The 20,472-nt window shown below is 43.1% G+C and overlaps 1 protein-coding gene across 4 annotated transcripts in view; it reads right to left on the bottom strand.

Annotated features, from left to right (window-relative positions):
* IQSEC3 (IQ motif and Sec7 domain ArfGEF 3) overlaps positions 1-20,472 on the bottom strand; it is a 103,412-nt gene that overhangs the window by 49,627 nt on the left and 33,313 nt on the right. For all 4 annotated transcript variants that reach the window (XM_021535074.3, XM_021535077.4, XM_021535076.3 and 1 more), the window contains exon 2: positions 7,303-7,383. In XM_021535074.3, coding sequence (XP_021390749.1) covers positions 7,303-7,383 — 81 coding nt within the window. The remainder of the gene's footprint in view (positions 1-7,302; positions 7,384-20,472) is intronic.

The raw sequence follows: 20,472 nt of genomic DNA, 5'->3' as shown, positions 1-20,472 counted from the left end.
TTGTGTCCAGGCAATGGCTGGATACAGCTTCAGGCTCTCAGAAAATGTGTCTGATTAGCATATTCGCAGTTTCAAAATAGGATACTTCAAGTGTGTTTTCTTCAGCCTCTTTCTCCTAGCATCTTTCACCTTCCTGAAGAAAGATGTTGATAGTGGCAAGCAAAGCAGCCAATGTTGCTCCAGCTTCTACCAGAAATATTTTTTTTCTTGTTGAAGAGACAATCTATTCCTCACTTTACTTCTTCACCCTCATGTTCTCCACACTTGCTTGAAAGTAGTTGCACCAGCTGTTGGAGGGGAACAGGGAAATACAGATATTTTGGGAGAGAGTGCCAAAATATCTTGGTGGAGCTCCCTTGCAGGACTGAGACAATGCATCTGAAACTGACTTCCTGTTTCTTTGGATGCTTCCAGAAAGAGCCATTCCTCCCAGGTCATAGTACCAGAAGATTTCCCAACTATACCTTCCTGCAAGAGATTCCCGAGGTTGTTGGTAACTATGATGTTAAGGATGTTTTCTAAAATATTTTTTTGTATATAATTCTAAAGTTTTCCATATTTGCCCTAAATCTACATTCACTAAATGTCACTGTCAAGGCAGGACGGGAATGAGAAGACTACCAGAAGGCTGCATGTGAGAGTAAGACTCCGGTTTATTCAAAATACACTGCTTTTTTATACAGAGCTTTGTGAGGACCAACTCCATTGGTTCTGGAGTGAAAACAACCCAGAGCATTGGTGCAGAGTGCTTGACACACAGTGATAGAACTTAACTATAAACAATGTGAAAAACAAGAGAGATAAAGAATTATTTACATTCTTCTCCAGCTCTTTCCCAGCTTTTTGTCTGGCTGGAAACACTCAGTTTATTTCTTTGACTGAATCTGAGTCCCACAACTAAACATCTTTGTGACTCTTGACTTAGGCTCCTGCAAAACAACTGAAGCTGCTAGTTCTCACTGTACAAAACACCCATAAAAAGTGAGGAATCTGCTCACTCCCAAGGTTAGGAAAAGTTCAAATCTGGGTCTAGATATTACTCTTGGCCCCATCTTTGTGTCAGACTGAAATCAAAACTCTGAAAACTGTAAGCTGGGGGAATATTTATGTGAACTTTGTTGACACATCTCTGCCTGTTTGCAGCTTCCTGCAGTCTCCAGTGGTACTATCTGCAACAGGATTATTAAGTCTACAGGGATGGAAGAATAAGAGAGAAGCTGTTAAGAAATAAAAAAAATAAAAAAAAAATCTTCTCTTTGTGCCTATGACCTCAATAGGAAAAAGAAGTGAGAAGCACAAACAGGATGTGTTAGCAAAGCAAAAATGTTTCTCCAACTTATGGGTGTTTTCAAAAGCAGTGCTCTGGAGGACTTTGGGGGAGTGAAAGAAGCCAGACTATGAGCTTTGTGTATGGTCATTTGTCCTTAGAGTACACAAGACCATGAATGTAGAAGCTTGCTTTGCACTGGCATGTCCACATCCTGTTAAGATTGACCTGGAGTCTTCTTCATTAAGAATCAGAGAAGAATTCAGCCTCCATGGTGCACTAATTGTAGGAACATGAACTTGACACTGCCAGCTGGGGACCAATTAGGCAGAGTTGTTAGGCTTCTTTAAGTGGAAGATTATAAAACTGATTTGATACAGACTAGAATCATCATCATGCTTCACACTGGAGCCAAAGCCATGGAACAGCTATGAGCTGAGATGAAGCACTGACCTCCAGATTCTGTATACAATATCCTGTCAGCAATCCTAAATCAGAAATTATAATTTCCCATTTCATGAACTGGATTTGCATTTGTCCTGTCAGGCAAGGTCAGTCTTTCACAAGTACGGATAAAATGTTGAGTAGTTCAGTTGTTCAACTGTAATGCTTAAAGAGTCATTGTCCATCTGTTTATCAAGGTACTTCAGTAATATCCAGAGTAAGCATCCAGTTGGTGAGTGGTTCAGTTCTCCACAACTTTATGGGCCTCAGCCTTAAGGGACATAGCAATCACAACCCAAACAAGGTCATGGGAATTTCTCAGGAGGACCTGTTAGAGAACCCAAGTGCAAAGTGAGAGCTGTAGCAGAAGGAGAGATGCTCCTGGGCTACAGCTGTGAGGAGTCAAAGAGGGACGTGATGCTGTGACTGTGCAGTGGATAAAATTAATGGCTCCTTTGTGCCAACATCTTCCAACATGACTTCACAGGACAAAGAACAAATGCCTGTTCAGTGGAAACAGAGAGTTCAGGTAGAGACACAAAGAGTCAGAGACAGAGTTGTCCAGAAGTAAATGAAATCAGATTTTGGGCTTTAAGCATGTGCTGCTGAAGGTGCAGCATATTCATGCTGCTCAGAGAGCTATCAAGAAAGATGTTTGAAGGTTTGGTTTGAACAAACTGTCCAAAATCTGCCCATCCACTTGTCAGTCTCCCACATATAAAAATGGATCAACCAGTATCAAGGGCTTCCTTCAGCAAGAATGGTGGAATTCATATTTCCACTTCAATACTTTGGTAAGTCACAACCAAGGAAAAAAGGAATTTGTCCAGAAATGCAAGGAAGGCTGGCTTGGAGAAGTAGCCAATGGTTCACGTATCTCCTTACCACTAACTGGTGCCAGGAAGCAGCCAATCTGTTATGGTAACCAGTCCAGCAGACACTTTAGAAACTTGTCCACAGGGGTTCAGAGTTTAAACTATATTGAGTTATAGTTTAATTCGTCCACAATCATGAAGTAAACGTTGTAAATTAGTGGCACTAATCAAGTTTTAATCCTGATCTAAGCATAAGTCTCCCTGTTGGAAGGTGTGGAAAATATGAACAGAGACAGCTTTTCCAAAGATGTTTCAGATCCTAGCCCTTCTTCCAAGTACACAGCCAAGCCCTTCCAGAAGATTGCTCTCTTTTCCTGAGAGAACTCTCTCATTTGCCTTGAATGCAGGTCAGGTCTCATCTGCACTTCTTCCACAATGCTTCAGCACTCCAGTGCTAATTCCCAAGTCCACTGCCAAATCAGACATGCCCCTGATGCTTAAAGTTTTCTGTAGAACCTTTCCCATCACAGGAGGAGAGGTGATTTTCTGCTGATTTCCTATTCAGCACCACAGAGGCAGACTCCGAAAAGCCTATGAAAGGCAACTGAATGAATATACTGTTCCCGCCAATTGTGACTCCATAATTTCCTCTCATTACTCTAATAGAAACAAATCTTTCTAATCTCAGCCCTATTACCTCACACAAAGGAAAATGGTCTGTAATCCCGTTAGAACTGGGCTGCTGCTGGACACATTTTAAGGTCATTGTTCTGGGATGCCAGTTTGCAATCTATGTGACTGGGAGAAGTGGGAAATGCAATTACTAGGCTATTCAAGTCCCTAGAATGAAACCCTGCCATTAATAGGCAAAAGCCAGAGAGAAAAAGAGCTGTTGCTTTATGAAATTACAGGGTTTGGCTAAATTAGAGTCTAATCAGCACCTCAGTAAAGGAGCAGGGTTAGCTCCTACTGCCATCCCTGGAATTTCTTCATGTCACTCAACCAGATATTTGGCATCCCCAATGGAAACCCAACCTGCAAGATGGCTTGCGATCATAAAGCCGGTGGTATACAAGTTCAGTGGAAACAATGGTGAAGGATTTATACTGTCCTTTGATTTGGGAAAGCCCTTAGAGCTCAGGAACAGAAATCTGCCTACTGCTGCCATCACCTCATCCAGTACTTTGGCTTTGAGCTTTTTGGCAGAAACTGGGATCAAATCTGTCTCTTAATATTCATGGCCTACAGCACCAGTTTTGCTAATTGCTGGTACAACCCAGCTAAGCAGCCAGGTGGGAAATTTGCATTGCTAAACTCATGGAAACGCAACTTCCCCACAAGGAATTCACACTCGGGAGGAGAGAAGGGGGCTAGCTCTGCTTGTGGCAGTCACTGAAGCAAAACTGAACAAGATGAGTGGGAATAATCTCAAACACCTCATTGAGTTGGCTTCTGTTGAGTAGTTAGATGCTGACATGTTCGTAATCACTCCCATCCATGTGAAGCCAAGGCATTTTTAGCTGGCAGCAAAGAAAGAGTGAGAAATCTTACAGAGAAATGTTAGGGAAGACCACAAAAGAACAACAATGACCATCACAAACCACAAGCAGAGACAAAATTGTCCAAGATTGTTCCTGGCATTCAACCTCCAACTGTTATTCCCTGCATTTTCTTCTCCTCCTGTCCCTCTCTTGAGTTGTATGGCCACTCCTGCTGGTCTCTCCTGCAGTCAGACAGCCACTCATCTCACTGTTTTGATGTCCCTCTTTCTCCTTGTCTGCTGTGTTTTTCCTCAGTCTCTCAAAGGACTCCTGTCCCACAAGATGAGTCTGGGCTTCTGCTGAAAACAGACCTGTTCTTGCAGGTCCTAAAAAGAAGGGATGTGGGCTGAGGTACAGTTCCTGCTAGGGGAAGGAGAAGCAGCTGATCACCACTGGAGTCTCCAAGTCCCTTGAAGGGCTGAGAGACACTTGCCTTTTTATGTTCTGTATTAGTCCCTATTCTCTTTAATCGGCTTAGACTGATGAGCCAAGGCAGCGGTAGGGATCAGCTGGGCTGTTTAATTAAAGGATTGCAGCTCAGTCTTGCAGTTTGGGGGTTTGTGTAAATGAGCTGCAAGTACATTATTTAATCTGCTGTGCTGAGAGGAGTTGGGACATTAATGAAGCAAACTCTAATTAAAACTAGATGGCTGATGGTTATTAGTGGCATCAGTTCTGACAGGATTTATCTCATTTAGGGAAACCATCAGAAGGGGAGAAGAGAGAATAAACCCGAGCTGGTTTATCAGAATTCACAGCAGCACCACTTGTGACTGGCTGTTCATTCAGTGGGACATGGAAGAGCTGCACAGGGAGCCCCTATGTACCAGTTTCTCTCACCAGGAGCCCTGACAAGCTCCTTTAGGGATATGCTTGGCTCACCCAGGAAGTGATTGCCTATTCACGCTGTCTGACCCACATATTTCAGTCTTGACTGACTTTTGTCCTGCCTTGGTTCAATGGGGAACTTGTTCATTATTTGAACAGGGTGACAGACTCTGTAAATTATATTATGTGCTTCTCCTAGAAGCCTACTGAGCCATTCCAGAACATCATATGGATATCAGCTCCATGCTGACTCTATATTTTTCCCTCTCTGACATTCTTTTGTCTTCCTCACTATATAGATATATATATAATATATATAATATATATATGATATATCTATATATATATATGTAACTTTGGACATGAAGGAAGCCCATGGCTGACTGTAAGACCTGGCAGAGACTAGGAGATGTGTTATGGCTAGCATAAAGCTAAATAGTGAGTTTAATAACTCTCTGCCTGTTTCTCACCTTTAAATAGCCATGGTGGCAAACATCTTTATTTCTGCATAGAATATTGTGTCACACACAGATAGATTCAGGACTGCTGTTGGGATCTGGAGGCATTAGAAATGGCAAGGACACAAGAAAGCCTGGGGAAAAAAAATAATGAATGCATGAGATCTGCAGTGTGCAGCAAGCTACAAAAGGCGTCAAATGGACAGGCATAGATCAGTAGGAGATGCCCAAATGCGATAGGCTACAGGGGTCATTTTCACTCATCCCCAATTCAGGATTTCCTGGCTCAGACTCATCTTCAGATACAACTTGCTAAAGCTGTTAAATTACTGAAACAGGTGATCACTCCTTCTTCAATTTACCTGTCAAATCCCTGCAAAAGCAGGGGCAGGCAAACTCAGGCTCAAGGGATAGGCAGGGCCTTTGGGAGTCAGGAGGACAAAAGGAAGGCCTGATAAAGAACATGACAAAAATGATCCTAGAGCTTTAGACTGTATGACTGGCAGCCTTGTAGAATAAGGACATTCTAGAAGAAGGGATCTGATCAGAAATAAGATGGAGGCTGGCACAAGAATGAGGCAGGGTCATGGATGAGGGTATAAAGACAGAACACTATGGCAAAACTGATCCTTAGTTCTAGACAAACTAGAGCACTTCAACAAAACTCTCTCACTCCGGAAATGTAAAGGAGAGTTGGCTTTCCCTACCACAGAAATATCCATGGTCTTCTCCTCTGCTGTCTCCTTTTCTTTGCCAGCATCTCTCCATCTGCCATGACAGGGCTGCCATGTAAACTTCACCAGTGCCTGAATGCCCTAAGCACAGACTGATCGTGAGGGTTAACCCTTCCATCTTCATACACAAATGGGCAAGAGAGGTTCTTCTTTACCCTGTCTCCAAACCCTACCTATGAGCACACCCACACATCCATCTCTGTTCTCTTCACTCTTCACATCTCTGTTGTCCAGCACTCACACTTTTTCTTGGAAGGAAATCAGAAACCACAGTCTGCTGCAGTGAGTAGAACAAGACAAATGTAATTATAAAAATGCAGTAGCCTCACTACTGCAATTCAGCTGCCCAGTTCTGTTCAGAGCTCTGCTAGTGCTAGTAACACTAGCTGCCAAAGGTCAGAGGTAAAAGTCTAGCAGTGTAATGGGAGAAATCTTTAAACCTCCTTGCTGTTGTCAGAAGGGTAATGAGGCCTGGGAAAACAGAGTAGGTCTGTAAGAGGTAAGGGTGGGAAGTCGTTAGAGGGGAAGAAGATGGCAAGAAGACAGGGACAAGGCCAAGTGTGGAAGCTAAATGAAGAATATGCATCTTGAGTACCTCTTTGGACCCCTTGGTCTTGGCACTGACATCTTACACTGATGGGGAAGAGCTGAGTACTGCTGGTGTCCCCACATCTGACTGGACTGGATACAAGCTGATGATAGTTAATAGTACATGTCAATAGTTATTCTTCACAGGCAAGCTCACATCATTTGACACATTTGACACCCCGTCTCAGTGTGTGTGACAGAACCCTGAGTTTTTTGGGTGACTTTTGCTGTACTTTAAATGTTACAGTGTGTGTGTCCAGGAACCTCATAGTGTGAGACAAATAATTTGAAGGAGAAGAGTGAAGCATGTGTGTGTCAGTGTCACATACAGTAAGAGGTACAAGCATGAATGTGGGTCAACGGAAGTGGATGTTTGAAGAGAGGCTGAAAAAAGATTTTGTGTGTGTGTGAGTGGAGATCAGGGAGGGTTTGCAGGCAATTACACAACAGTATGAATAATAATCTCTGGGAGGGAAAAGAGGGCAGCAATGCTGGGAACATGGGATGTAGGGGCAGATGGAGGAGGATTGTCATGTATAATATGTGAGTTTTGTCTGGGGCAGGAAGATCAGTGATGGATGATAAGGAAGTAGAAAAAAAAAGGTCTTGCTGACACCAATTTCCCACCTTGGTGAGGAGTCTGGAGATGAAGGCTTCTGCTCTGTGTCAGCTGCTGGACAACAGAACTGGTGTAAAACAGTTTCATTCCTGTAAGAAAAAACAAACCACAGTGGGTCAGTGTTCATGTCACTTGGCAGAAAGTTCAAGGGAAAATGCTATTTTTAGAGCTGTTCCAAGGGGACAGTGACTCCCAGTGATGGTGAAAGAGTAGTCTAATTATTACATGAACAGTTTTTACTCCAAGGGGGAGTGGAGCAGAGAGAAGGGGGCTAACAGTTCTATTCCCTTACCTTACCTGTTCTGCTGCTGATGTCAGCCTGTGGAGAATGGGGCAAAAATGCACTAACCAAAAGTTTTCCTTCTCACAGTATTTGTTTCACAATCCCATACATCTCATGAAAAATTTTGTCTGTCTTTAATTCTATTTCTTTTGGGACAGAAACATGTCCTTAAATGTGTTTTCTTTTATATATTTCCTACATATTGTGAAGTAGCTGATTTTTTTTCTTACCAGTGGCTAAATTACCTCAGCAGACATTTATTGTGAAGCCTCCCTAGAGCACAGAAGTGACCTTAGCAGATCACTACTGGGCATTACCAGGAATAGTAGCAGAGAACTGACAGGACAAGCACAAGTAGGAGGACTGAGAACATGACAAGAGAAAGAAACCATAGAAGAGATAAGCAAAACAAGTAATCAACTTGGCAAAACAGGAAAACAAAACACTAAAAATGTGTTTATCAGATAAGAAAGACAAAATATTTCATCCAAAGTTGGAAATCCTAGTGTTGCAGAAATTTTAGACACTGGGCTCTCATTTCCATTAGATAGGTTTATTGCAAGAAATCAATTATGGTATTGGTGTCTTGAGCTTGATGCCTCAAAAGAGGGATGTCAAACAAAGAAATCCCTGAACAATTATACCCTCATGAGCTAAACTCCCCATACCTCATGCAACAGTCTAAATCAACAGCATTATTGGGGTCTGGGATCTTCATTGGTTTGGTGTTCAGTTACCAAGTGGTTGCCACTTTTTATTCTCCGTATCCTCCATACATCAGTTTCAGTGGAGGTTTTGGTCAGTTCTGTAGTCAGTGTGCCTTGGAAAGACAAGTGTCTGCCACAGAAGGTGGGAGCCTCCATTGGAATGGAGAACGTGACCCCCTTCCCTCTGAATTATTCTGACTTTGAACTTGAGGGGCTTTCAGCCAAAGACGTGGGAAGAGGACTAAGGGCAGTTTTTTATTGTGTGTGTATGTACAGCCAGGCAGCACGCGGGGCCCGGTGGGTCCTCTCCCGCTGCCCGGAGCCGCCGGGCGGGCAGGGGAGCGTGGTGTAGGTGTCCTGGAGAGCGCTGGGCTGATGGGCTCAGCCTGTCCAGGTCCCTCAGGCAAGCTTCCCTACCGTGGGCAAGCTTAGTGAGCAGCTCTGAAGTTATTTCAGCTCTTTGGTGAATTCAGTTCTTTGCTCGCTAAGTGCCTCGGCAGACGCAGGGAAGAGAGAGGAGAAGTCTGTAAAGACAGCAGTGTCTTTATTGGCAGCTCCCGTGAAGCTCTTGTGCTGAACTGGGCAGAAATGGGGGTTGATACGGGGTACCGGGGTGTTGGACATTGTGCAATAGCCAGGGTCGAGGTGAATGTGACCTATTAAAGAGAGATAACGAGGGTCCAAAGGCGCAAGAGGGGCTTCTTTGGTCCAGTCATCGTGACTAAGGCATTTCTTACCTTAGGCAAGTGACCGCCAGGGAGGCCTTGCAGGGCCTCTGGCTGCTGCAGTGGCAGGAGCTGCGGGGTGTCCCAGCAGGTATATAATGTGTGCCTATTGTGGGCCAAAACATCCAGAGCAGGGCCAGAGAAACTGCAGCACTGGGCAGCCACAGCCTGGCTCCTGTGAGGGCTGTGAGAGGCTCCCTTGGAGGGAAAAAGGGCTCGGGGTCCTGGGGTTTCCCTAAGGCACCTGAGAAGGGGGTGAAGGGTAATAATAAGGTCTCCGTGCAACGAACACTGCCACGAGCAGAGCTTCACTTGCGGTAGGAGAAGGCAGCAGGAGATGAAGCCTCGCAGTGATGGTGAATTCTTTCCACAGTGACTGTAGCCTGCTTCCCCTCCAATGCTGACAGTGAGAGTGTGAGAGACTGGACAAGTGCTGGGATCATATTTGAGTCTATATTCAAGCAGGCTCACACAAATACTCCAGCTCCTACATCCTATCACACTGCTCATTTACAATCAATCATTTATATTGAAAAGACCCTTGGGATCATTCAGGCCAACCATTAATCCAACACAGCCAAGCCCACCACTAAACCATGTCCCTTAGCATCACATCTACATGTCTTTTACCTTCAGGGATGGTAACTTCACCACTTCCCTGGGAAGCCTGATCCAATGCCTGACCAGCACTTCAGTGAAGAAATTTTTCCTGATAACCAAACTAAACCTCCCGTGGTGTAACTTCAGGCCATTTCCTCTTGTCTTGTTACTGAGGAGAAGTGACCAACCCCCACCTGGCTGCACCCTCCTTTCAGAGAGTTGTGATGAGTGATAAGGTCACTCAGCCTCCTTTTCTTCAGTGCTCTCAGTTGCTCCTCGTAAGACTTGTGCTCCAGAGCCTTCAACAACTACCAAAGAGAATATTTTAAAAAATAGACGCCCCACATTTCAGCCATTTCTAATTCAAGCATTTCCCTAAATGAACTACACTGTTCTCTGCTTTTGTTCAAACAGCAGATGCACAACTACAATACTATACACAAAGAAAGCAAACAAGAGGGAGGGAAAACATAGGGAAAAAGAAGAAGGAACAAGGATGGATGAAAAACTGAGAAATGGAAGCTTGTACATAGATGAAATGCCTTGTTAATTATCATGGTAGAAACATAAAGAAAAGTAAAAGGGAAACTGGGAAAGGAAGAGTGGTGTGAAGTTTCAGGATTTTAGGCTCAGTCACCTTTGGGCATTTTAAGAAAAAAACATCTCTCAGATCCTTATCAGAGTGGGCACACTGAGCATTGCAGCTGCAGTCAGCTCTTGACCGTTATTCTCACGATTTCTTATGTGTGCTCAACACCAGCGTTGAGTGTTTTCTGCCCAAAGCAGAGTTGTCTTGAACCTCTGAGATCCTAAGATCTCTGCAATAGTTGTGCCCCTTACCATCACCAGATGCTGATCATGCTCAAAGGCAGAAATCTGCCTCCAGGCCTTTTGGGATCCTTAAGTCCCACTCCAGGGGAGATGACTGTCATGGGGAACCCACCAGGGAGGTGGTGAGGAGCAGATACTGCCTGATGGAGGTAAATATATGAGATGCAAATGGGTATTCTAAGACTGTACCAAAAGCTCTTCCTGAATGACTGGAAGCAGGGAAGGGTATCTTATTCTTCCTATTAAATCCAAGTTCATCAAATGCCCAGGAGAATTTGGAGCTCTGGGGCTGTTTGCACTCTTCTTCTACCACTTCCTTCTCTTTCTCTTTTGTGATCCCCAGGCATACACCACAGGGACTGGGTTCCACCTTGGGGACTACTCCTGTTAATTTTTTTCTTTCTTTCCATCTCTTGATCCTGCTCATATCTGGTATTTTTCAAGCCCAAGCCCTCACTTTTTCATCATAGCACTCAGACAGGAACAGGGAGAGGGTTAACCTGTGGAAGAAGCTGACCCTTTTCCACCTTAAGAAGTTGTGTTGTTAATTGTTATTAGGACAAAGCAGCTCTCATCTGGGTGGAAAAGGCAAGTGTCCGAGAGCCTCACTGCCACTTCTAAGCCTCAAGGAAGTGCTCCAGGAAAGCAACTGTTTTCCTAATGCTGTGAAGTCTTCAGGTAAGATGTTATTTTTGTTGCTGTGATTTAAGAGGGCCTGCCAGTGTTGGAGTGTCTGGTGCTACCTGGATTTTATCACCCTGTGGTGTTGTCAGCTTTTGCAAGTTTGAGGTTTGAAGTGAGCCTTGAGATGCTTACTATCTGCATAAGTCAGGATAATACTTTTGATGCTGGTTTGTTGTTTTTTTCTTTTCCTTTCTATGCTTTTTGTTGTGTTTTAAAACAAATCTTACTTCATAAGCCAGAAAGGCTACATAACTTGAACATGTGGCCTCTGAGGAGTTAAAACCTCAGAAAGCATGAGTCTTGTTTTAGCCTTTGAAAAACAGGGAGAGAGGCAATGTAACCTCATTACTTTGGAGTGTGGATCTGTAATTTTGTTTCTTTTTAAATACTTCTGGTAGGTGGCAATGGTCAACCAATTAAGAGGGTGGATTCAGGGCCTTTTTTGCCTACCGTTTTTCCGTACATCCTCTACTTTGCCTCCCTCAAACTGTTGCAGAGACTGAAATTAAGCACACACTATCATAGGCTGATCAGGCAGGTGATTGTGGAGATGATTTCTCCCCATCTATGAGGATACTGTTGAACAGTTATTTTCCAAAGTATTGCTTTAAAAATAAACAAATTATTATCTCTTGGGCTGTATACTGATGAAAGCTTGGAAGAAAAAAACAGCAAGAAGAAAAAGTGTTCTGGGTGAGCTGGGTGGCACAAAAGAGGAAGGGGCCCAGGGAGAGGAGAAGGAGGCATGCTGGGGTAATTGCTGCCAGCACGGAGACCAGTGTGTGAAGGAGCAGCAGAGGAAAAGGGTAAGCACAGATGCAAAGGGAGGACTGAGAACAGCCTGAGCCTGTCAGTGTCTTGCTCCATCTCGCTGGGATGCAAGCTCCAGAGGCAAGGATTTGACAGTCCAGACCTATCTTAAATGCAGAGATAGCTTGGCCAAGAAGTTACCCATGCTGTCAATTGAAACATTAGCCCTCTCTCCTCTGAGAGAAAACAGCTGACTGAATTTTATTCAGTTGTCTTTAACATTGCTCCTGACAAGAGGTGTCATGCAGCCAGCTGCCTGCAGCCTTGATAGGGGTATCTGTGAATGAACTGTCCAGCCACAGCAATTCCTGCTCTGTGATGAGCTTTAGAGAGGCTTGTGCCAAACCTCCTGGCTAACACAAGCTGTCTAGTGAGCTCAGGAGTCAGCTCACCTTTCTGGCTTCTTAGAAAGTTGGACTGTGCAGCAAAGGGGCTCCATGACTCATGCTGCCTTGGTCTTTCATCTGTGTATCCCAAGGAGATACGCTTTTTTTCTCCTTCTTAACAACTGGTATTGTAGAGGGAACAACGATAGAGGTCCAAAAAACTGAAAGTCTCTGTAGCTTGCACATCACAGGGCCAAATGGAGAAAACTTTCCTAAAATTCCCTTAATCCTCTATCTTCCTTTTGGACAAGTGCCTGGGGCTTTCTGCTCAGTCAGTGCTGCCCCCTAAACATCAGTGCCCACTAGTTTAGCACTGATCAGAGCTGCCTTGAAATAGAGACACCCATCTGCTGAGAGCTGTATTATGGTAAACAAACCTTACTTCTTTTTGTTCTCCTGCACCCCCACAAAAACAAACCCCCAGACAGCATATGGAAAATGGTTGTGCTCCCTGCTCTCCAGCAGTCAGCTTTAATTAAACATATATCCTGTGTGGCCTGTTCCCAAAGATAAAGAGAAGCTCTGTGTTTTTCTGCATGAATGATTTTAGACTACAGGAAATGCCAAAACAAGACAGACTGAAAATTGTTCTCAGGTGCAACACCCCTGCATCCATCCCACTGCTCTGTAAGTTATGTAGGACTGCCGTGCTCCATAAATGGAGATTACTGGGTTACCCCACTGCCCATACCTACCAGTCCCTGGATTCTGATCCTTGAGCCCTACTGGCTTGCATATCCAGCAGCCTTGCCCTTGGCCCAAGCACACTGCAGCTCTTAGAAATCTGACAATACTGAATCAATCAATGTTCCATCAGTAAATAACTAATCCAACACATGCAGCCTTTCTGGTTTCTCTTTAAAACTCCACCGTTTGAAGAAAAGCAAGAGACTTTGACCAAAAGTCATTGGTTTTAGTGCTGGATATCTCAGCTTTCCTGGAGTCTTTTGCCACTTGTCTCTATCTTATCTTTTTTCAGATAGCTGCCAAGAGAACAGATGGAGTTGCAGAAAATCATGGCCTAGGAGGGGAAGATTAAAAGCAGAAAGAGTCAAAGAAGAACTGAAGTCATCTCAGATAAAGTTTACTGGCTGTTAATTTTCATAAGATGAGCACTGGAGAACCACAAACTGGAAATTTTTAGCAATGCTAAGTTAATGAAAGGCCATTTGCAGTCCTCTGACTCTCCCAAAATGTAGCTCAATGCTACTTCTACCTACCAATGGAGCTGTGACAAAACCTAGCTAAGGTTAGCTGCAGACCTTACTCCTTCTATCACCTCCCTCCTGTGATAGATCTATTTTTGACTGCAGTCAATCTGATACTGAGAGTTGAAATGAGATCTCAAAAAGGCACTGTTTCACAGAGTACTGTCTTACAACTATCTGCTTCTCTCCACTTCTTCACTCTTTACTGCAGAATACCACAAAATTTTCTAGCTGTCTTAATGGCTCATCTCAATTGCAGGGCATTAGACTAGTGTTTTGAAGGCAGTTTAGTATGGGCAAGCTTCATATTATAAGGAAACATACATTATTAAAAAGAAATTCAAAGTAATTTCTGGAATTTAAGTTCATTAAGTTCCTGTAAAGTTGATGGCCTTCTCATTCTTATGGGACATTGTTGACAGCAAGAATTTGATAAAGGGAACTGGGCATTTTTAAGATTATCCTATTAGAGTACTTAATGCAGATCCTTCCCAAAGCAAATGTGTAGGACTCAAACTTACCAGCATCAGAAAGCCCATAGCTCTTTTTTTATTCTTTCCTCTTGAACATTTGATGTTGGCTATCTCAGAAAAACAGTTATATAAGCCAGAACCACAAAAGTAACTGACTGAGAAAATTCTGTGTAAGGGGCATGGGCCTTAGTAACCAAGAAGTGTAGGGGTGCAACAAGTCCTAATCTATTGTTGTCTGGAAATAGAACAAAGCTTCCCAAACAATGTTAGAATGATAATATAAAAGCGAACCTTTAATTGAAAGCCTTCAGGTACGCAATATGGCAAAACCTGCACATGGCACAGTAACTCTACCATTTTTATCAGGTTAGTTGATTAGTATACCTATCATATATTGTCCAATTATGAGAGTAGTTGGTTAGGTAATATTTCCTTGGGTACTGCCTCTTTGGAATCAGTCCAGGAGCTTCTTTGCCCCACTTTATTTTGGCTTTCCAGATTCTGGTTAGAAAACAGAATGTCCTTGTAGTTGGTTCTCTTCTTGGAATAAGACTACATAGTATTTCAGGAATGTAGTTAGAAGGTTAACTTATTGTTCCATAATGTAGGGGAAAAAGGTAGTAAAAATTATAGGAGCTACAGCCATGCATTAGCAATCTACAAAGCTACAAATATATGAAAAATATAAAAAGTTTAAAATATTTAGGCATCACTATAATTTTATTTTACATTCCCAGCAACTACTACAATCCCAACCTGAGTGTTGCTGGGATTCAGGAATGAAGCATTTTCATAACTATTTCAGACCAGTGCCTGTCTAGTTCTGCCTATAACCCTCCACAGGCTTCCATATCTAGTTAATGGCATGACAAAAATGAAGATGTGTCTTGATGCTGTCTAAATTCCAGAACACAGTCCTGCCTAACAAAAAAAAACTGATGAAGGAACCCCACTGTGCAGTGGCAGCACAATGGATAAATGTACGACATACACAGACATGCCCAGCCTAGTCAGGATGCTCGGCAGCCCCTCTTTCAGTCCACCTGAGTGCCTATCATTGTACAGCTCTTCAGAATTCTCAAAGCTGTTCTTCCTTATCTCCACCACTCAAAGTCATGCTAGGAGGGAGGAAGACGGGAGAACTTGAGAGGAGCATCTATTCTCTCTACTTGCCTGCCAAAAATGAAAAATATGTTTTGTAGTCTGGAACTTGGCTTGCTTTGATCATCTCATAAGTATTGGAGAAAATGTCTTATTCCATTATGTTTATATATTTGGTTATTGAAAGATCAGCACTCATCCTCTAAAACTTAATTAGCACCTGCTTAATCATCATCTTCTTTTTTTGTTACAAAAATTCATTTAAAGTCATACATCCTTTGCATAGCATTCCTATAAATTTCTTTTTTTAGTACTTGGGGATGGGATGAAGATGGGATTCCCATTGCTAGAGTATTTACAGTTTCTCACTCGATTCTAGAGACCCTGTAAAGTATCTTAAAAGAAATTGTCCTTGCTAGTATAAAATACCATATGCATACACTACTGTTTGGAAAGTGACAATCCAATGTGACACTGACACAAATGTGTGTCTCTGAGCCATTGTGGAGTTTTCAGAACAGAACAGCTTGGAAGGATAAGCACAAAGTACTGTGCTGGGTTAATGGAATTTCCTGTGTTGGAGGAAGAGGGTCTGAGCCAATGCTGCTGTGATCTGATCTCTTTTTGGTTAACGCATTGGGTGACTACAACCAATATGTCAAATGTGCCATTCATTTATCACCATCTGCTTCTAGGGCTGGGGAGATTAATGCCGTATCTTCCTGAACAGTTGGTTTCTCTGCTTACGTCCATGTAAGCGGCAGGGATTTCTTCTGCTCATCTTCACTTTTACCTTGAAGAAATTTGTCTTGGTTCGACAAGACAGGAGTCTGCGAAGGAGGGCTAAAGCCTCCTGTGCAATGGAGAAGGTAAACCCCCTCCCTCCGAATTACTAGGAGTTTTAAATCAAAAGGCTCTCAGGCAAAGATATGGGAATGGGAGTAACAATTCTTTACTAGGAGAAAAACTAGACAACAATTTAAAAAGGCAAATGCAATCGGTACAAACAAAACCAGTGAAAAAAGTCCACAACCTGAGGATTCGGGGTGCCAGTGGCAGTCCTGCTGGGACGATTGCTCCCCTTGCAGTGGCTGATGAACTGCAGCTGCAGTGGTGATCTTTAGAAGGGTATAGTTTTCCTCTGAAGATCTGGTGGCAGTGGGGCCGGTCTTCCTCTGCACCGGGGTTGCCTCCGAGCTCCGCCACCGTCGCCTCAGCGCGCTCCGGCTGCTTCGCTGCGAGTGCCGCCGAAAAGAGCTGCTTCTCTGGCAATCCCCCAAAGTAAAGAGCTGCTCTGTCCCCAAAAAGGTACCCCCTTATATCCAATAAAAGAGTGCTTGGCTTCCCCCTCTGGGTGGAACATCTCACAATAGGATGGTGTTACGTTACCAGCCCTGCATTGAATCAGTCAATGGCCCACTAACAAACCATTACCTCTTAGGAGCAAAACCGGTTCTTGGAAAAGATAACAAACCTGCCCAACAGGTTTGCCTTCAACAGATGGCAAAGAGAATACAAGCTTATCTTACAACCCAGGACAAAATTCTTGGGGAAAAATGTGGCATGACTGGCAGATGGGTGCATGGATTTTAAAAAGAAATTGTGGTGCTTTGTACCAATTTCAGTACAAAGAACATGACCAGTAGACATGTGGATGTGTACAAAAAGGGTCTGAGCACGTAGTGGTGTATGGTGTACATGCTACCAATGTAAGATGGCAGTGTTGGGCTTGGGTAAATGTGTCTGGTAAATGGTGAAAATGAACTGTGGCTGCATATTAGGGCTCAGCAGGATCTGTTCCTCTGCCATGGACCTAAACACAGTTTTCTTTTTGTGACAGGTTACTTGACATAAAGATGTCACGTGTCACTGTATTCAACGAAAATTGCTGCTTATAAGTCCATTTAGTTACCCAGAAACACCTGAAGAAAATCTCATCCATTTGTTAAGTCTATCAGGCATGGTTGGGCTAAGTGCCAGGTTTTCCTACATACTGGAAATGGGCAGGAGTGGGAAAGAGAATGGGATGTGCTTAAGAATCAGCTGCAGGGAGAGTGTCCATACTGGCTTCTGGATCCAGTCTGACTGATATCTCCTTGTGACAGCCAGAAGCAAAGTCTGGGGCCAGGTTTTGGACCCACTTTCAGCATTTCTCATGCTAGCTAGGGCATTACTTTGTGCAGTTTTGTGGCTCTTGATGCTTCACCTCTGATAGGATTAAATAACAAGGTGAACTAAGGAGGATCAACTCACTCTCAGTTTATCTGTGTACAAATTCTGTTATAACCAGAGCCAGTCTAGATGAGAGAAATTGTCCATAGGAGGAAACTTAAGATCAAATATCTACTGTATAAAGTTGGATCCTTAAAGCAATTAAATGTAATGTATTGTGTGCACATGCAGTGCCTTCATGAAAAAAAGCAGCCTGAAGTGATTTGGAAATAGTGCTTAAATTGGATAGAACAAAATAGTCCAATTTGGGACATTTGGATGGCCTGGGAAAAGCTAGCTAACTCTCTCTAGAGGGGTACTCGTATCTCTGATGTTGCTGTGTTGGTCTCTTACAGAATTATTTGTTGATTAAATACTCTTTTGGTTTATGGGGGATGCTTCTCATATTCCCTCTCCTATGTGCCCAGTGGAAGTGATTCACTCAGAAGTTTCTTTTCTTGCTATTCTTTCCTAAGGGACAGTAGGAACAGGGATGAAGGAGATGATAGTACTTGATAATCGATTTTCAGGAAAAAACTTCCTGGGGAGAAGAGAGTTTGTCATTAACTGCTAGAGGGACTGCAGACCTCCATCTCCTGAAATATTGTTGAATCACATGTCAATTGGTAGTCCATTCACTCCATTTAAATTGGCATGGCTGCCTGCTAGTTGGATTGGTGCCTGTAAGCTCAAAAAGGAAGGCCAAAGTGGCCATGGGAGGAGGAAACACTGTATGTTGGGCTATGCAATCCAATGTGCGCCTTCAGACTCCTCAGATCCTCTGTCAGTGGTAGAAACAATTGATGACTTTTTGTGCTAGACAAGCCACAACATCATTTTCTTTGGCTTGCTAACAAGCTGAGAGTGGCACTCAGGAAAAGCACCTACTCTATAAAGAGCAGTCTGATACTCTGTGTGTGTGTACACATCTGATCTTGTGGAGGGGATCCTCTAGTGACACACACAGCACTCACTGCAGTGAGCAGAGATTTCATAAGTTGTAGCCAAAACTATACTTCAGATATCACAACTAGGAAGCTGCTAAAAATCCAAAGCATGTGTGAGGGGGAGTTTGTGTATGTTCCTGAAATAATTTCAGTTAAATAATTACCATAAACAGAAACTGTGTCAAATAATTTCTTAATAAAAACTATTTTTCCAAGATAACTTCTGACCTTTTCCAAGACAACATCCCTCACTTCCAACTACAATATCATAATTTTTTTAAAGGTTATATATGTAATGGAATAATTACATGTCAGCAAATGCATGCTGATAGAGATCTGCAGTTTAAAACATCTTTTCATACCTCTTCTGTTTTGTACTATGCAAAAGACCTTTGTTCATATAATATGTTAATATATAACTATATAAAATGGAAATAGCTCACAAAAGCTCACATTTAATTACACTGATAAGCATTCTCCAAATCCCCTCCAGTATTTCATATAATAATTATAGTTTGTCAGCCTCATACCAATGAGTATATGGTCCTTCTGAAGAGATACAGAACCAGCACTCTGCCTGAATGCTCTGCTAGCAGAGAAAACACCTTTTTTCTTCTCTCCTATTTTGGGCCAATATGTATGAATACTAAAAACAAGTGAAAGGCTTGTGTTTGTGGAATTGGCAACCCCTTTCATAATTACTGGGACTGTGCAATATAAACGGAATTTAGGTCTCTTTCTCAGTAAGAACAAATTATTTTTACTATTTGAATGTATCAGAATTGGACTCATTAAAAGGATTTTTATTATGACTGAATATTTGATCTGTTTTTAATCAAGCTTACACTTTTTACTGGCTTCTCACTCATGCTTAACCCCTTAGTACAGGAAGAAAGCCCTGTGTCTTGGTTTGGAAAGACAGGTGTCTGATTAGGAAGACAGGAGCCTCCCCTGAAATGGAAAAAAAATGTAGACCCCCCCTCCCTCCAATTGTTATAAATTTGAAATTAAGGGAGGCTCTCAGGCAAAAATATGGGAGCGGGAATAACAGTTCTTTATTAGGGAAGAAAATAAAAATATAAAATAAACAATGCAGTGAACCAAAACAACATTGACAGAGTCAGAATACAGCCTGACATCCTGTTGGCCTGGGTGGTTGGCAGTAGTCCAATTGGAAATTATGGCTGCAGTCCTCCTGGAGTGTCAGGTGTGGTTTTGTCGGAGCAGTGATGCTGTAGAAAAGGGTGTAGTCTTCCTGTAGTGAAAGAGGCAGCTGTTCTTCTGGGAAATCCAGTGCAGAAAAAAAGCCAGAAACTCAAGATTATATCCAGGTGGGAATGCTTGGCTCCTCTCTCTGGGCAGAGCATCTCACAATGGGATGCTGCCACTTTCATCAGCCATGCAGTGACATTCAGTAGGCCATTAACAGCAGATGTCTCCCCAGGGGGAGAATTGATTGTGGAAGAGATAAAAAAACTGACCAATTAAGAGAAGATAACTGCCACACCTCTAACAAATAGCAACTGAATGCATCTTGCCTTGCAATCTACAACACCCTGGAATTTTCCAGAGGCTAAAATCAAAGTGTCCCTAGCACAGGAGAATGAACAAAAGTAAATGAAGGAGTGCTGTTCAGTAATGCAGAATCTCATAAACATGCAAATTAGCTCCATCCATAGCTCACCTCTGAGCTTTCTGTGCCCCTTGGCAGCACTGTGCTGCAGACCTGTCTCTGGCTGGCATTGCATGGCCAGATGTGCTGCTGGTACCCCTGTAGATCTGTGCCCCTACAGGCAGCTCTGCATTCCACGCTTGATGCCAGCACAGCGTGACAGTGAATTGCACCAGCAATTAAAGACAGGCTGAAAAGCTCATTCCTACCACATTGGGCTGCTGCACTAAATGTGAATGGTGATATTATTCTGCACACTCAGCAAGGATTTTCAGGTTCTTCTGTGCAGTAAGTCCTGCTGCCAAGGGCTGAGCTGCCCCAGCTTTGCTGTTGAGGCTTGATACAAATCTCTAACCATTGACTGTAGTGAGGATGATCAGGGCTTGGCTTTAGAGCTCTGTTTTGGGGCCTTGGCTCTGGAAACGCAATTACCACTACACCGACAAGTATCTGGACCTGCTGCATCAGTGACCTCATAACTGAAAGTGATTTCCTAATGGGGAAGGACCACAAGGAGAATTAGGAATGCCTAATTTCCAA

This window comes from Lonchura striata, chromosome 1A (genome assembly GCF_050655825.1).
Source record: "Lonchura striata isolate lonStrDom1 chromosome 1A, ASM5065582v1, whole genome shotgun sequence".
NCBI classification, from domain to species: Eukaryota; Metazoa; Chordata; class Aves; order Passeriformes; family Estrildidae; genus Lonchura; species Lonchura striata.
The sequence above is the reverse complement of the archived record's forward strand: the minus strand, read 5'-3'. Positions and strand labels throughout refer to the sequence as shown.